General features: G+C 34.7%; 1 protein-coding gene across 2 annotated transcripts in view; it reads left to right on the forward strand.

Annotated features, from left to right (window-relative positions):
• Positions 1-16,182, forward strand: part of CCDC102B (coiled-coil domain containing 102B) — a 161,437-nt gene extending 145,255 nt beyond the window's left edge. For both annotated transcript variants that reach the window (XM_071804279.1, XM_071804282.1), the window contains one exon: positions 11,995-16,182. In XM_071804279.1, coding sequence (XP_071660380.1) covers positions 11,995-12,126 — 132 coding nt within the window. In that variant the 3' untranslated portion in view covers positions 12,127-16,182. The remainder of the gene's footprint in view (positions 1-11,994) is intronic.
• The last annotated feature ends 1,752 nt before the right edge of the window (positions 16,183-17,934 follow it).

Below are 17,934 nucleotides of genomic sequence, written 5' to 3' on the forward strand. Positions count from 1 at the left end.
GATGACATGTTATTTCATTTAGAAACCAATTAGCAAATGTAGATGTGCATTTTTTATCCCTTTGTAGTTTTAAATCGAAAAATTGGAATTATTCAGAAGCACAAAAACTTTGGTGTTTGAGAGCTAAATGAAAACCTAATACTTCTACTCAGGACTGAAATACCGGAAAGTTTGTTATTTGTTGCAAACTACATGAATTCAGAACAACGAAGAAATTAAATTATACAGTTGTAACAAAGGAACACAATAGGAATGTGAGAATGTGGAACGCAGCATGACTGACGCACACTAATTAGAAAGTGAAGTATGACCAGCTGCTGGGATTTATAAGTAATAATGCACTTTGCAGAAGGTCCTGGAAACCTGTCATTTGAATGATTAATTATTTTCATAAGTACCCCGAAGAACTACTTCCATATTCTAGTGTCATGACCCCTTTTAAGGAGGCAGTTTGCAGCTAAGGCTGGTTCTGTAAGATATGAAAAATGAAATATTGTCTGATGGGATGACGGGAAAGTGTAGAGGTAGAGAAGCAATATTGCAAAATTTTTGCCAAATGAGCTATGCTGTGTGAAACTGGAGCTTATATATCAAAGTTCCAAGAGAGCTGTAATGCTTTCAGTTTTACATATTTAAACAAGGTGTAGCTTTGTGGGAGTCTAGTATTATTCTAACATTTTAATTCTTGAGTGAGAAATATGGAGACGTTATTTTCACATTTTGTGAGGCAAGATTTAAATCAAAAAGGACATAAAATATAATCTATTTATCTGAATAACTTAAATTCACCAAATTAATAGTGCTTAAGATAGCCCAGTATCTTCTAAATGAGAAACTGTGACTTAATCTCCTCCTCAAAGTCATAATACATGCAAAATACCACTGGGTTTTACTGGACAGAGAGAAGTCACAATCTGAAATACAAAAGGCTGAACTTTGTGGTCTTTTTTCTTGCACTTTAAGACATTGGTACTTGAAAGTTTCTCTCTAGTCAGTACAGCCATGTGTTTTAGACGTAGTTGACGAGAAAAAAAAAAAAAATCCTCCAAGTCCTAGCGCAGTGTTTATAATTCTTCTGATGCAACCCGAAGTACGGGTCTGAAAAATAAAAAAACTTCATCTCAAATGTTGTTATCTTTGTTCATTAGTGCTTAATGAATATAACAGAAAAATACCCCACAAAGTTCCATCTAGACTGCTATCTTGTTTCTGGTGGTAGAAAAAAAGTGAATTTCTCTAAGACTGTAAGACCAAAGCAGACAGGTAGACCGACATCCCAGGACTACAGTGCCAGATTCCAGAAGAATCAAGGTCAAGGACTCCTCAGTGAGAGATGGTATCTTTTAAGCACTATATTGACTTTTCTTCTATTAAATTGTTCAATAGGTTTCTGGATCCCTATAAAGATTTAGTGACAGCCGACTACAAGAGGTCTCAAGACTTAACAGTGTTCTGTTAAAAGTAATTATTTCTTGCATTAGACCTGCCTTTTACTGGTCTCATCTGGTGCTTTCTACTTTCTACATTGTTAGAGATTGTTATCTGTTCCTGTGCACTCCATTATATGCCTCCTGAAGCTTGTTCAGTCATCCCTCCTGTGGAAGCCATCCCATAAATTTGTTTACATGCTTGCTGATCTGTGAACCTTTCCCTGTTTTGTGTGATTTCCTCTCAGATACAGTAAATATTGTATTCTGGATGTGGTCATTCTATTGGATTAATATGGCAGCATAATAACTCTTTTTTGATAGTTCACATATATTTTTTTTTTTCCTTTACTGTTCCAGAGCATTGTGACATTATCACTTTTCAAATTCTGAAGAACTATCAAGTGTTTCTCTTTCAAGGAAGAGAGCAATGTATTCTCATTGGAAAAGCAATAGGATAGATAAAAAGCAATTAATGGAATAATTCTGAATTTTTCTACTTTCATCCTGCCTTCAGATTATTTAGAATCTACTTGTCTCTAACTAATCAGAAAGTAGCTATTCTTGCATGTCTTTCTTTCTTCTTTTTTTTGAGTATTGACAGTCTGATTATCACTTCTCACTGAATCAATCTCACTACCACTTTATTGTCCTGAAACTGTCATGCTTATGGGCATATTTTCACAACCTTCATTAGTTTCTCTGTTTAATTCCATTACATTGGGAATTTTTCTGTATCACAAGGTTTATCTTATTACATTTTTTAACAGCATTTTCCAGATTTTGTGCGACACCCCAATTTGAACGATTCTAATATGCTGCATAAAGACTGATACAAAATATTTTTTTCAGAAATCTTCTCTGTAAATTTTCACTTTAAGTTACCAGTTACATTATTTTTTTTCCTTTAGTTATAAAATATTCTAAAAAATTCTTCTTATGTTAAATTAGCACAACAATAGAAAAAAATTCTAAATTCTGATTGTTCACTAGGCACCTTGCCACTTGTCTAAAACTCACACCAAATTTGTATATAGATTTACACGGGATTTTAATCAGATATATGCAGTTACTTTCTTAACCACATACCAAAGTATATATGAAGACTGCAATAATATAAATATATTCTGTGATGGTGTCATTTACTTTCTAACAACTGTGTGGATGCTCTATATTCTATAAAATCCTGTAAAAGTTCATAAAATAACATCTAACAAGAAATTTTCTCAACCTACTTTTATTATTTCTGATCCCAATAGAGTGATGCTCACCCTAAATCACCTACTGTGATTCATAATTTTCAGGAAATAAAGGGAATACATTGAATCAGTTATGTGTGGGTTTAACGGTATAACAAAGAGCTGGATCCTGTTCCTATTCACAGAAGAGATTCATAGCATGTTGGTCCAAAATTCTATTGATTTTCAATGCTATAAATAGAAACAGAAAGATAGACCTTTATTATTATTATTTCTACAATATTCTTGGAAAACAGAGGTTTTCAGGCTTGTAAAGAATAGTGTGACAGATGCAATCTTGGGAAGTAGCAAAAGATTTTACTTTTGAGCATAAGTAAGCAATAAAACCACAGTTGTATATGCTTCAGTTTCTGAATGGGTCAAATGGACGGATAAGTTTCTTCTCAAGGAGAGAGTAAAAAATCTTGGACTGAAGCTATGAAGAGAGCATGAATAACAGAGGCACCAAAAAGATGTGGCAATTTGTGCAGCCTTTTGCACAGAAAAGACCAGAAAGGGGGTATGGGAAACCATAGACCAGTCAGCCTCACCTCGATGCCTAAGAAAGCAATGGAACAGCTAATCTTGGGAGCAATTTCCAAGCATATTGAGGACAAGAAGGTGGCTGTAATCAGTCAGAATGGATTTATAAAGGGGAAATTATCCCAAATCAACTTGATACCCTTCTAAAATCAAATATCTAACTTTGTGCATTATGAGAGGGTAATGAATGTTGTTTATCTTGACATCAGTGATACTTTCAATGTTGTCTCTCATAACATACTCATAGACAACCTGATGAACTACAGACTAAATGAACAGTGAGTTGGAACCAAAAATTATCTGAATTGCCAGTTCAGTGACAGGTAGTCCAGTTTGAGGGCAGTCACTAGTGGTGTACGCCAGGGGTCAATACTGTGGCCAGTACTGTTTAACTTAATCAGTCATCTGTATTACAGGACAGTGTACACCCTCAGAAAATTTGTGGATGATACAGAAGAGAGAAGAGTCATTAACAGACCAGATAGATGTGCTGTCATTCAGAGGGATCTCAGTAAGATGCAGAAATGGGCAGAGGCAGTAACCTTGTAAAGTCCAAATTGGAATCACCAAATCCTGCAGTTGGGTAGGAACAATCCTTCACACTAGGGCAACTTTGCAGAAAAGGAGATGGGGGTCCTGTTGGACAGCAAACTGACCATAAGTCATCAATGCACCCTCACAACAACACGAGCATTGCCAGGAGGTTGAGGGAGGTGATCCTTCCCTTCTACTTAGCACTAGTGAGACCACATCAGGAATGTTATGTTCAGCTCTGGGCCCTCATCGTAAGACATGGACATACTAAAAAGAGTCTACAAAGGGCCACAAAAGTGATTGAAGTCTTCATTGCTGTGAGACTGCCTTAAGGGATTACTCAGGCAGAGTAGGATGGTTCCGAAAGGAATTGTATGGATTGCTGGGCAACAACAGCAAGAGTATCCTGAAAGTACAAAGCAGGAATGAATCCTCAACCATTCTTGATACTATGGTTCTGGATGCTGAAGGAGTACCAGATAAAAAGGGCAGAAACACATCCAGCTCATCTCCTGGCACTGTCACAATCAGAGACACCAAAATTAGACTTTTCAAATGACTTTGTAGGTAATAGGTCAACTTGTCCTGAACTGTATTGAGAATTAGATATATTATGAATATAACTGAGATTTGGAAAACTTCAAACATATTTTCTTACCAAAAAATTCAGAAAACAAACACTTTATCTTTTCTAATATGAAACCAAAACTATGAAAGGTATTTGGCAAATACCAATTTATTATTCTAACAAATTGGTAAATAAACAGTTGCAAAAAAAGAACAAGATAAAAAAAAAGGGGGGGGGGGGAAGAACATGCTCTATCTCTTATCTAATTGTGTTTTACTTCTTTTCTTTAAGTGTTTTACTCTTTGTCTGCTTTTGTCTTTGTTTTATTGACATTTAGGAATCAGTGCATTCACTCTGCTGTTTACTAGTCCTGAGAGCACTTGTACTATTTTATCAGACATGGTAGGTCTTAAGATAATGAAACATTCACATCACCAGATTACCATCACCTTTTATTGCTTTTCATTTCATCTTTCACATAACTCGAGCAGTCAAAACCTTACAAACCACAGAGCTAGAGATTAGTGCTTTGTGATATTTGAAAGCTGAGGTTCAAACTTCCAGCTAGATAATTTTCTAGCTGCATGGTATCTTGAGATAGCAGCAACTCTCATGTCAGAATTTGAAGCTGGGAGGAATGGAAAGGAGCAGAATGAATAATTGTAATGTGCACATTCACATTCTATCTCTCAGCCTTACAAGTTTTAAAATGCTTTCACTGCTGCAAAGCTTGTGATCACAGGAGTACAGTGATGCAGGGTGTTTGTTTTGACTCCAGTCAGTTCAAGAGATACTATACTTCAACACTGTCAAAGATGAACAGTGTTCTGGGCAATGGTCCAAGGTCGAACATGGCGTATGGCAGAACTCCCTAGTGCTTCCCAGAACTCTCATATAATTTTCATTCAATAACTATAAAGCAGCTTAAAAGGTAGTGACTCTAGAAGGCATAATGCTGAATGATATTCCAGTACAGTCAGTATTTTTTTCAGGAATCAAATAGTTTATTTTGTTGAGTTGGCATAGCTTTTTTTCCTTATTTTTAAGAGAACTTCATTTACTGTTTAAACATTAATGTAGTGGGGTTTGTGTGAAAAAAAACCAATACATAACAATCCTGAAGATAACCCACTTAGTTTCAAGACAAATTTGGATCAGGACTGCAAAGTGGATGAGGAAAGCAGGGCAAGTTAATATCTGCTATAGAGTTGAATACCTTTTATACCTGAAAGAAGTAAAAGTAGAGTAATGAAGATGCATGCTGAGCAACTGTTAAATGTTAAGAATTCTGAAAAGGTAAATGGAACTAAATTGAAGCTGGCAACCATGTAATTACTGGGAAGGGAAATGATCATGCTTTTTATTGGCCTGGAGATTATGTAGGTGAAAATGTTACTGTAGAAAGTGAATCTTAATGTATAAAAAAGGAACAAGAAAAGAGCTTGTGCCAAGTGTACTTTCTTATCCTTTTTTCAGCTATTAAAAAATGCCTACAGAAGGCTTTCCATACAAATGACACATAAAAACAGAAAGGAGTATGTATATTATTGATATTTTCTTCTCTATAGGGCTAGAAGAACTATTTTTCTGTTCAGAAATCAGAAGCCATTTTATAAAGAAATATGAAATCACGTTATACAGATAAATCCTGTCTACTATGAGTTTTAAAACATCTGCTTACAGGATGTACTTTCCCAGGTAGACTTTAAATTGTTTTGTTCAACAATAATTAGGTCATTTACCTAAAAGTTCCAGTTGTTGTTTAATTGTTTTTACTCTGACCATAGGAAAAAAGAAACAACAACAAAACAAACAAACATTTATTGTACTCTGTTGATTACTGTTCACTATTTCTGACATCTCCTTTTCAATTTTTATTTTTTTATTCAGATTTTTACTTTTTTATTAAAATTTTGTGTACTTGCAATACAAATTACAAACACAATAATTTGCAGAAAATAATGGCTAAGCCAATTTTTCCTTAGCCTTTATGCTTAGCAAGAGCAAAACAGCAGAAGTATGTTTTGTGTTCAAATACGAGGACATTTTCAATCATCTTATTGTAATATGCAAGGAATTACATACTTCTTGGCACAATTGCATGAGACTGATAAATGGTGATAGACATGCATAGAAATAAAACCCTACACATTAAAACAAGTAGCTGAAAGGTCTAGCTTTTCTGCATTTTTTTCATGGTAAAAGCAGAGATATTTTGGTTCATTCCAGAAGGTTCAGAGTTTTCTAAAAACCAAAGCTGGAAAAGCCAGAAGATTACTCTCAGTTCTCTAAAAGCTTGTGTCCCTTTTGTTGGGGAAATTGGACAGATTTTTTTTATTTTATCATGTACTTGAAAGAAAGTCTTTTCTTCAGAAGAGTGGCGTGATCGTATTCTAAACTATTACACCTGAAGAAAGAAGTTATCATGCAAAGTCAACTGAACAAAAATACATTATTATCTGAGAATCAAGGAAAAACAATTTAAGAAAAAACAGACCTTTTGAAAGGTCATACTAATACTTAGTATGTGTCAAAATGGTGAAGCTGCTGTGTTATAAATGGGATTGATACTTCTTTTGGAAAATCTCACTGTTACCAAGACATGAATTTATAAATGGGTGTTTGAAGGAGTCCTTCTCTGTTAAGTACCCACTGCATAATGTTCATCCTCTGCCATTCTTAATATGCTCAAACTATTTAATCTCCAGAAATACTAATTTCAGGTTCTGTTCTGTATTACTACAATGAGTCAATTTCCAAATGTTGTTCTCAGTTTGCACTAGCAAAAGTTTGCTCAAAATTCTAATTTTTGTCACATGCCACCTTAGAGAAAATATTGAATGTTATTATATAGTACATTTCAGTGGTGGCTCTTGTAATACACTATATTACACAGTTCCAAGGAAGTAAAAAAAAATCGTATATGAAATACAGAAATATATGACTTTGTGTCTTGTGGCTTTCAAAGTAAACACAACATTTAAACAAAAAGTCATACAGTTTGAGAGCCCATAGAGTATTTTTAGAGATTGAAATCACGTAGTGGATGCATAGGGTCTATCTGGTAAAGATATGAAACCTAATTCAATATCCATATGTTCACTAATGGTCTCTAAATGTCCTCTAATACTAAATGGCAAATGTGTTCTAATTAAATCAGAAGCTGACATACATCTATGTTATTATAACTTGGGCAGGAACCTGCAATTCCACTCAGAACATTAATTATTTTAGGTATTAATAAATGTCCAAAACTGAGGTATAGCACATGCCAGTGAAGACAGTGACACAAGCTTGTCGTGATTTCCTTTCTCCATTCTGATTTTATTTCATACTGAGATCACTTCCTTCTACATCCACACTTGGAAATAAACTGCATGGCACCACTCTCATGAGTGAGAGAGTAAATGGCAAATCCTAGTGGATCTGGATACTGACATCTATTATTTATTTAGTGAAATCTCACCCTTTACCTTTAAAATTGTATATACAGGATATTAGTTTTTGGTTTAAGAAGTTTTTCAATCTAAAAATTTCTGATACAAGAATTTGACAATTTTGGGGTTTGGTTTCTTTTTTTATTATTATTTTCACTCTATTTTCATTTTCTGTATCAAACTCATGAAACAGTATATGAATATTTTAGAAATCCAAACAGATAAGATAACTATATTCCTTTGAGAAGAGAACATATTTTTTTTTTTCCAGAAGGAGTTCTGAAATCAAACAGGAACCTTGGTAAGATTGAGCTAGTGTAGGAAAGTTCAGCTCTTCTAGGAGGCATGCAAAATCTATAAACACCAAAGAGAGAGAAAAAGTGTCTCACAAATAATTTACACCTTGGTTTTGGGAATCCTGAGATTCCTGAATCGTCTTTAGGTTTTTGAAAATAAATATCCATGAAGGAGAAAAAAATCTTTCCAACATCCCAGTTTCCCTCTCTTCTCCACATGTGCAGCTGGACATTTATCAGTACATAGTCACCTTATACTTCTTGTTGTATTTTCTTTAACATTACAACCTTAGTTTTCTACTATTTTGCCTCTAATCTACACTCCTGAGATATACCCACATCTGTCTTTGGGAAGCCTTCATTGATTAAAACCAACAACAACCTTGCAATGTCTCTCTGTAGCATCATTACAGCAAATTTTGTGAGGACTAAAAAAGAAGAGTATAATTTAAGTATCATATGTAGCTATCCTAAAATAATGCTATCTAGCTCTTCCATTTAATTAATGTTTGGAAAAAACATTACGATACATTAATAATTACTGTGCACTTGCACTAAAAAAAAAAAAAAGAAAAAAAATGAAAAAAATAGCTTTAAACAGCAATGAAGAATTTTTAAAAAAATCTGTAGAGACACGCACACACAAACTATATTAATTGAGCTCTAAATTAGTGATGCTAAACAACAGCAAGAAAATGCACAGTGAAGCAGGAAATGTACCATATGTTTATTATATACCTGGGCACAATGGGGACACTATCTTAATGGATTTCTTAATGTTCGTGTTGTACAAGATATTGGTGGACATATGGTATGCTGCCTTTTTATCTGCCTGTGCATTTTCATGATTTTGTTAGCTGACTTTGATAGCATTTTCCATTTTTCTACTGCTAGGAAAAGGGCTTTAAAATGTCTTACTCGCTTATCTGTACTTTGAAACACATCTATTTTATTTTTCTTGTTCTTTTTTACTCCCATTATTTATTTTTTTTTCTTAGAGCAGTTGCATGTTACTTTTATTATTAGGCTTTCCACAGTTTTAGTCCCTATCTGGCAACAATTTGGAACGTAGTTGTGTAGTCCTTCCGCATACAGAGAGGTTTTGACTCCCTCTCGGTTCTGGCTGAACTGACAGCTAAAGCACCAGCAGCAGTTGCAGGGCTGCCAGGGTTTTGCACCACCAGGGCCAGCACTCCTGCAATTGACTCCTTTCCTGCCGGTCCAAGGAACCTTGGCATGCTCCAGTTAGAAGCAGACATGGTTCGCATTTCACCTGGCTCCTAGTGCCCTTCTACCATGTAGCTGAGGGACACAACACAACAAGTTGTCACTGCAACCTTTCCCAGAGGCCAGGTGTTGTCAAGGCTGGCTGGTGCAGATTACCAGTGGGAAAGATTTCCCTATTTTTTTACAGCACATACTCCATAACTGTTCTCAAATAAATAGGCTATTCATTACCATTGTCACATGGAATACACACACTACAGTCACAAATGTGCAGAACTATCTAAAGGAGTTATATCTTGTAAACAGAGAAGAGCAATTGAGCCAAACCCTTTTGATATGCATGCAGCACACTCTAGTTACTCCTTGGCAAAAACCCCGTTACCTCAAACAGTGATCTCAGGGCTCTTACCAGAGGTGTTTGAAGACTGTTTTAAATGAGTGTGGAAGTGAAAGAAAGTTGTTGTACATTGGCTTGTCAGCAGGCACACTTGAGTTTTGTGTTTCATTACAGATTGAGACTAGTGTTTTAAATGAGACTGTCTATATGATAGGGATTTTCAGCAAGTGTGCATGCTTTTGTATAAACATTCAATGCTTACTATTCTATGTATTCATGTACTGGTTTTAGTAATAGCTCATAATTTGTGTAACTGCATTAATTTGATTATGAAATAGAAGTCAGAATGAAACTCTTACTGTTTCATAGATGTGCAATGGACTAACATGACACCTAGAAACAACAGTTTAAGTATTTCTAAAATGTTTAAGTATATTACTAAGTATGTTACATATATTAGTATATTAAGTACATATATTATTATTGTTAAAACAAGTAACTTGATTTGTATTGAAAATGTACTATGTGTATTCCCAGGGGAAAAAGAGGTAATTTAAACTCATATCTATGAGTTATGGCTAATATTTTTTCAGGTAGTTTATTTTCTTTAAATATAATTTAAAACTCTTTCAGTTGCTAGAGAATTGTTTTTAGTTTATATTAATATATTTTTAGATTAGCAAAATGAATGGAAAAAGAAAGAACAATGAGTGACATTACACTAATGTATCCACACAGGTATTTTTTAAGAACAAGGAGCTGTTAATAGAACCTATCTAGAATTTTTACTAAGGCAAATTTATTATTGGAAATCATTAAGGTAATTAAAAATGTTTAAAAACATTTCCAGTGAAATTCACTAATGACAACGAAGTTTCTGATCAGCCTAGTCTTGTGTATCCAGCAGTGTGAAGCATTTACCAGCTTATTGATTTTTACTGATGTAGGGCTTGACAGTCAGACTGTATCCAGAATGGTTAGCAGTCATGTTCATCAGCAGATAGGAACATCATGGTGTCTGTGACATAAGCAATCACATTACTGTGTTAGCTCAAAGGCTTTTATACTTTGGCTGTTTACTTAATCCAGAGTGATTTTGACCTGCGGTGCTGGGGTTTTTTAAGAACATAATTGTTTTATAAATAATAGACAGATTACATGTGTATGTATAATGGAATGACTGATCCATTCACACTGCCAGGAACTGAGGTACAGCTACAAAGAGGTAACTGAGGACTACCATGTTCCACAGGTTGCTCTCAGCTTCTTTGACATGTTGTTCAGACATTGTTCAAAAGACTTTTGGCTCCCAGAGTCAAGATTGAACCAATGGGTTTGTGAATTTCCTTTTTCTGAAAAACTGTACAAGATACATAAAAAAGACAAGAAACACAGGAATTGCACTGTGATTTGTGGTAAGACTTCAGTGTAAGTAAGTGCAAAGATGACGTGGAGAGAATTGGAGATGTATGCTTCTAAGCTTAGAGCACAGGAAATTTTAAATCAACCATTTTTTTTTGAGATAAAAAATAGTAACATACAGAAACAGCTTATATTCTCCAGGATTTATTCATTCTTATACGCAGTCTTCTTGGGTCAGTTTGTAGTGTACACTTTGGACAGTACTTGAGCTCATAAATCTTGATAAATCTGTGTTGTTCTGTGCAGGGCTACTGTCTGTTCACTGCACTCTGAATTCTGGAGAGTGTAATAGCCTGTTTTGGTGCCCAACTTGAGCGGATATTCTTATTCTGCTGCACATTGCTATTAAAAATGTGATTAATCTAACCAAGATGTATAAAAATCAATATATTTTAGCATTATTATATCTTAATGATAATCTTTATGATTATTATGTTTTTGAAATAATCTCTCCCTATTACCATTAATGTAATATGAAGACATGCTTGATTAGTGGATAGAATTCTGCCAAGTAAGGGGTTTGAGATATCTTGGGTTTTTTTCGCTATTCCCTACTTTCCCTTTGAAGTTAAAGAAAAAAAAAAAAAAAAAAGAGTTATATTGAAGTAGTTTAAATATAACTTGAATAGGAATAGCACCACAGTTCAGAACTGTCAATCAATAAATAATGCCTTCTAGTCATCAAAAGTGAAGCAAACAAGCATAGCTTGCTTTTCACTGTGAAGGACAATTCCAAGCAATCGCTCTGAAATATTTTTTTCTTTTTCATTAAGGAACCAGTTGACAAAATATCCAATGTGTACTATTTTAAGTTAACAATTTGTAAAGATTGTCTTATCTAGATTCTGCTGCATCCTACTGATTTTTTTTTCTAAGAAGAATTTTGTTCTGCAATTGTTTAAAACTTAAACTGGCTTTTCTGCTTAGCCTTGCAGTCATACTTCTTTTTAAAAAAACAATTTCAGAGTGAAGAGACAGAAGAAAGTCAGCTCAGGATGTGGGACCAGACAAAGTTCCTTGTATGTTGCTGGAGATTCTCCAAGACAGCGACTGAAGATGCGGGAGATCATCAAACAGCTCTGCAACAACAAGACTAACATTAAAGAGGAGGGACAAAGTACTTAGCCTGTTCATAACGACTTACAGGAAAATTTCACTGAAGAAGTGCATGCCAGGCATATATGGGAACACTGTATGCATTTCTTCTATGTATTCCAGATTTTTTTATAGGAGTCGAGGAAAATATGCTAGTGTCAGTGTGTACCAACTTAAACTTTTGTTGGTAGTAGTCTGTCTTTGCTTTCCAGTTGTCTTAACTGATCTCTTCTAAAGCAAAACATGGATTTTAATCAACATTGCCCATAGTTTGCCTTTGGCAGAAAATACTTTAGAATGTACATGGCATAAGAGACAGGTTCACATTCAGTCCTGGGAAGACAATGGAGTCTGAAAATAGAAGTCAATGGTTTGGTTTGTTTTTTTTTTAATACGGAAATGAGCAAGTAACTCTGTTTGTCAGGTTCCCCAGTTCTACCAGAGTGACATATGTATTACACCTTAATTTCATTTAAAAAAACATTAAAAAATCCTTTATTTAAAATACCCAAGTATTATCACTTACATATTTAGAGTAAAGAATTAACCTTTTTGTGTGTGTTTCTTATACTGATGACATAATTCAAGTATATAAAAATAATAGATCATAAATTTATCTTAATGTACATATCACATTTTTATTTAAATTTGAATTTATTAATTGTCCATGTAAAAACTGTAAATAACTGGATATATTAACATAAACTGAAAAAGCAAATTTTAAGAATTTTTGAAAATTCATGAGTTATAAAAACACCAACAACTTTCAGCTATCAAGTCAGACACAAATTATAATGCATTGCTTATTGTCATGTAGAGTTTTTAATGAGTATAGGCAGATGATTTCACAAAGATTCTGTGACTTTTCTATAATTTCTCAGCAATATGTTGTGTTTGTTTTGTTTTGGTTTTTTTTTCATACCTTATATCCCTATAAACTGTAACTACTAAATGTCAGTTCTCCTACATTTATACAGTCCTTAAATTACCTTTGACCCTTTGAAGGCAACTGTGAGGCTGATGTGACCCCCAGTGAAAACGAGTTTGACATCCCTGCACTAAGGGATACATGATGAAGGGATGCTACCTTTTACTGTTGCCAACAGCTGATATACAAATTTGCCAACAAGGTACAGAGATATTATGAGACAATTTATTTCTAACTGAAGTTTAAACATTTAACATGTATGGGAATTGACAATAAAATAAGATGCATAACAGTTACTCCCCTTCTCCAAACTTCCTCCTTTTCTTAGCTTATTGGTTCAAGGTTTTATATTAAACAAATAAAGTCTGGCCTTGTTCCATGCATTGTGAAATGACACACTGACTTTCTCTGAAACTCCATCGGCTTTTCCTATGCCAGCATCTTCATGAAACCCTAGTGTGCAACATAGTTGTGTTGAAAACGTCAATGTGCACAACAGAAATGGAAAGCACATAATTATTGATTTTCAAATGGTGTGGCAGCCAAATGTGCTTCTGTGGTTACACTGAAGCACTTGAAAATACAGTGATGCCACACAACAGCTTACTGATAAAAGCTTGTGTCATCTAGATAAGCTTTAGAGACAAGCCTTTTTTCTCTGACAAGCCATTAGAAATATGGGTCTTTTAGAGATAAACTCCTGGGGCTTCAGCAATTGAGCAAAATCTCTTTAAGCTCCAGGGTCTGTTTTCAGCTCACAGTAAGATCTGTGGCTAAAAATCCAGTCCAATAATTTTATGAATTACTGGTGAAACAAAAATTCTGTCTTTCCCCATCTGTAACTCCAAACATGTAAGAAAAACAAATAATGTTTAATTGGTGCTAGAGAACATTTCTGCATTAACAGATTGGTAATATAAGATGGATACTCATGGAAATCAACAACTAGAAGCTATTTTTTCTGCTGTATCTAACTCTACCATACAAACCTTTAGTACATGCTCGCTGTATTATAATACCCTGAAGGTGTGATATACCTGGCTAATCCAAAGGCCATGGTGGCAATAAATACACCGATGATGCTCATTTTCAAATTCACATTTCAGAACACCAGTACAGTATTTTTTCTGCTCATTTTTAAATTCACATTTCAGAATACCAGTACAGTATTTTTTCTTGCTCATGAGGAAATTTTTAACATGTAGTTAATATTCACATTTATCCCACACACTTCTTTGTCATCTCTTTACCGATCACATTTTACTTTCAAGTACCTCCTTAGTAGTGCTATTAAAGTTTTCTGGTTGACTGTGATAGATCACACAAAATGTTTTCATTTTTCATAATTTCTCCCTATTCCCTGAATAAGAGAAAACTCAGCTACTTCCATTAAGTACCTAAAATATTTATTTCAGCAACTACATACACAGACAACTTCATGAGTTCTCTGTGAAGTAAACTTAGTAAACTTAGTAAAATTAGTCACTTCAAAGTAAGCCAAAATAAAATGATACATGATTGCCCTGACTGCATTTGAGAATGTCAGAAAATGTTAATTTATGACCTTTTCATCATAACATTAGAATCTCTCATGGTCTTGAATATACATCTGTGATATTTGCTATATACCAGTATTCCTATCCATTCCTCTTCACATTTTACTTGTGGGCAGTGAAAACACGCACAGATTTGTGCAGAAAAAAGAGTGACTCACTCAAGGTCACTGAGGATATATATGGGAAAGTCAGAAAAACTCCAAACTCTAAATCTCTTTGCAAACCATTGAGATGTTCTTCCTCATCTGTTAGTAAGAACGAGATTAGTGGTGTCTGAAAAGTGGATTACCTCTAAAAAACTTTATAAAATTTAGTCTTCCTTGTTTTCCTTTCTAAGATGATAAACTGGATGGATGTTTTATGTGGAACAGTTTTGCAAACTGATTATGAACATAGTGATAGGAAGACCTACAAATAATTTTCACAGCTGAAAAGCTCCATTAAACCTGTTCAGATACCATAAATGTATATATTATTTCAAATTGGTACAAAACCAGAAAGATATGATTTATGTGATCTGGTGGTCATCTGGTCATCAATAGCGAAACAGTGGTTAACACTGTGTTATACTCCTTCCTAAATAAAGCTCTGCTTTTCTGAGAGGTGTCTCAACTTCCTTCTACAGTACTTCTGTAAACACTTTTCAAGATACGTGACAAAACAATATGTTCTTATTCCACTGTTCACTCCTTAAACAGTAGAGAATAACTATGAAGATCACATGAAGAGTCCTCAGCTTTGCCTCCAGTAGGGTGGGAGCTATCAGAGTTTAATTAAAACTGGCGACTTTTTCCTACTGAAATCTCTGTAATTTCATTCCCCGAGTTCTTCTGCCTCCGTGACTTCCCTGCCTGAATGTTACCACAATTGAAAGGTTATCTTAGAGTAATCTGACCCTGTTTTCTTAAATTTAAGGGGAAAAAAATCCTCCAATACTAAATTAAAAGTATGGCAGTAAGCAATTATTTCTCAGGAGCTATGAAGATTCTTGGATGCCTTTTACCATTGCAGATCTTTTATCACATGACTTCAGGAAGAAGGCAAGCAATTTTATTCAAGTAAAATAAAAAGATATATTCCTATTTTTGAACAATCTAAATCAAAATGATCTCAAAAATCAAATTGCAATTTCAAGGAATATTTTCAAATGTTCAACACATACAACTATGTTAGACTGCAAATGTGATTCAGTTGCTTGCTTAATTATGAATAGAATATTTTCCATGCAATGCCAGTTCAGGAGATGATTGTAATTAGAAAAAGCCCATGAATGACTGCTTGTGCTAAGACTGGATAAAATAATTCGTAAAGTTATTAACATTTGAAAGAAAGAAAATGCAGATAAGAAAAGAACAAACAAAGCCATGCTACTTATTTAAGCTTTGCTCTTTTTCTTTGTAATAGAGTCTAAGATGAAGTATGAGCATACCATCAATCAGTGAACACATCAGAAGATAAAAGTGGATTTGCTAATCTCATTAACTCAACAAAATGCTGTGGTACATGTACAATAGACTATATTTCTGTTAAAAAATGAGCACGTTTCTTCCAGTCAGGTAATCAATAAAAATACAAATGGATTCCACAACCAATATTCTACATAACTTCTCATTACACATTGCACTGTTTTATTGGTATCCACAAAGAGATTTTAAGAGGCACAGCTTTGAGATTTTTGAAATAGCATATGTTTCAAAAGGCCATTATAGTTGTTCCCTAATGTCCTGTTGGTATTGATTAGAGCTCAATGAAACCACAGAGTCTCTCAAAAAGAAAGAAAAAATATATATTGCAGAGAGTAGTTGGTGCCATGGTAATTCTCTAAGAAAATAAATCAGAATAAGGAAGAATCTCAAAGTTGGAGGTGTCTGCCCTTAAAAGAAAAAAACAAAGCGACAGTTTCTTTAATGTCTTTTGATATATCTTAGACGTGTGTTTTAAATCATGCACCTTTAAAACTACCCCAAATAATTAACCTCAAATGTTTTTTGACATGACTACAAATTTATGTGATTAATAATGTCTTTTGTTCTTTCTTTCCTGTATGCTAATTCTGCATCTTATTTTGCTCTTACATGTTGTCAGATATATTGTTAAAATCATATTGAATGTATTGGGAAGTTGAAAACATTTTGCTGCATTTAATGGGACTTAAATGCCTTATGAAAGCTTACATGCAATGAGGTATAAATAACCATTGATCAGATTCTCTTTTTTCAGCGTTTGTAGGGGGTTAACCATGGCTGGCTGCAGGTACCCACTACATCACTCTCACTCCCCGTACTCTACAGGAAAGAAGGAGAAAATAAGATGAAAGCACTCAAGGATCAAAATAAGGACAGGGATATTGATTGCCAATAATTGCCATAGGAAAAACACATCCAGTTGGGGGAAGTTTAATTTATTGCCAATTAATAACTGCATAGGATAGTTTGAAATAAAAAACAATACTAGAAATCCATTATCCCCTCAGCTTCTTTGCTGGCTCAGCTTCACTCTTTTGCTCCTGGCTTCTCTACCTCCTCTTCAGGTGGTGCAGTGAGGTGGAGAATGGGAGTTGTGGTCAGTCCTTTACAGCTGCTCTCTGTCACTCTTTCCTCTGTATATTGTCCCCCTACTGCAGCATGGGGTCCCTCCCATAGGATGCAGTCCTTCATAAACTGCTCCAACAAGGGTCCTTCCCTTTCTTCAGAAATAGACTGCTCGAGTGTGGATTCCCCACAGGACACAGATCCTACCCGGAGCCTACTCTTGCATGAGCTCTCCATGGCCTGCAACTTCCTTCAGGGCATATCTACCTGCTACAGCATGGGGTCCTCTATGGGCTGCAGTGAGACAACTAGGTTCACCATGGTCCTCTCCAGGGGCTGCAGGGGAACTTCAGCACCAGCACCTAGAGCACCTTCTCCCCTCCTTCTCTGGCCTTGATGTCTGCAGGACTGTTTCTTCCACATTTTTCTCACTCCTTTTCTTTCTCACCCTTTCTTAAATATCACAGAGGAGTCACCAGTGTCACTGATGGGCTTTGTCACTGGGCTCAGCTTTGGCTTTGAAATATTTTTTCCCCAGTTTTGCTTCCAAACTGAAAAATCAGTTATCATAATCATTTTTAAATGTTGCATTGAACCGCATAGGCTTCCAGATAGTTAAAGGAATCTATCCAAAATTACCATATAAGCATCTCAAGGTTTAAGTTACACAGCACCTGTATATCAAATAGAGCCAAAACAAAACAACAACAAGTTTTTGTTGTTATTGTTTGGTTGGGGTTTTTTATATGTATTCTCTTTTCCAGTGCTAAGTAATTTTATTTTATTTTTACTAAG

The sequence above is a fragment of the Patagioenas fasciata genome, chromosome 2 (genome assembly GCF_037038585.1).
Source record: "Patagioenas fasciata isolate bPatFas1 chromosome 2, bPatFas1.hap1, whole genome shotgun sequence".
NCBI lineage: Eukaryota > Metazoa > Chordata > Aves > Columbiformes > Columbidae > Patagioenas > Patagioenas fasciata.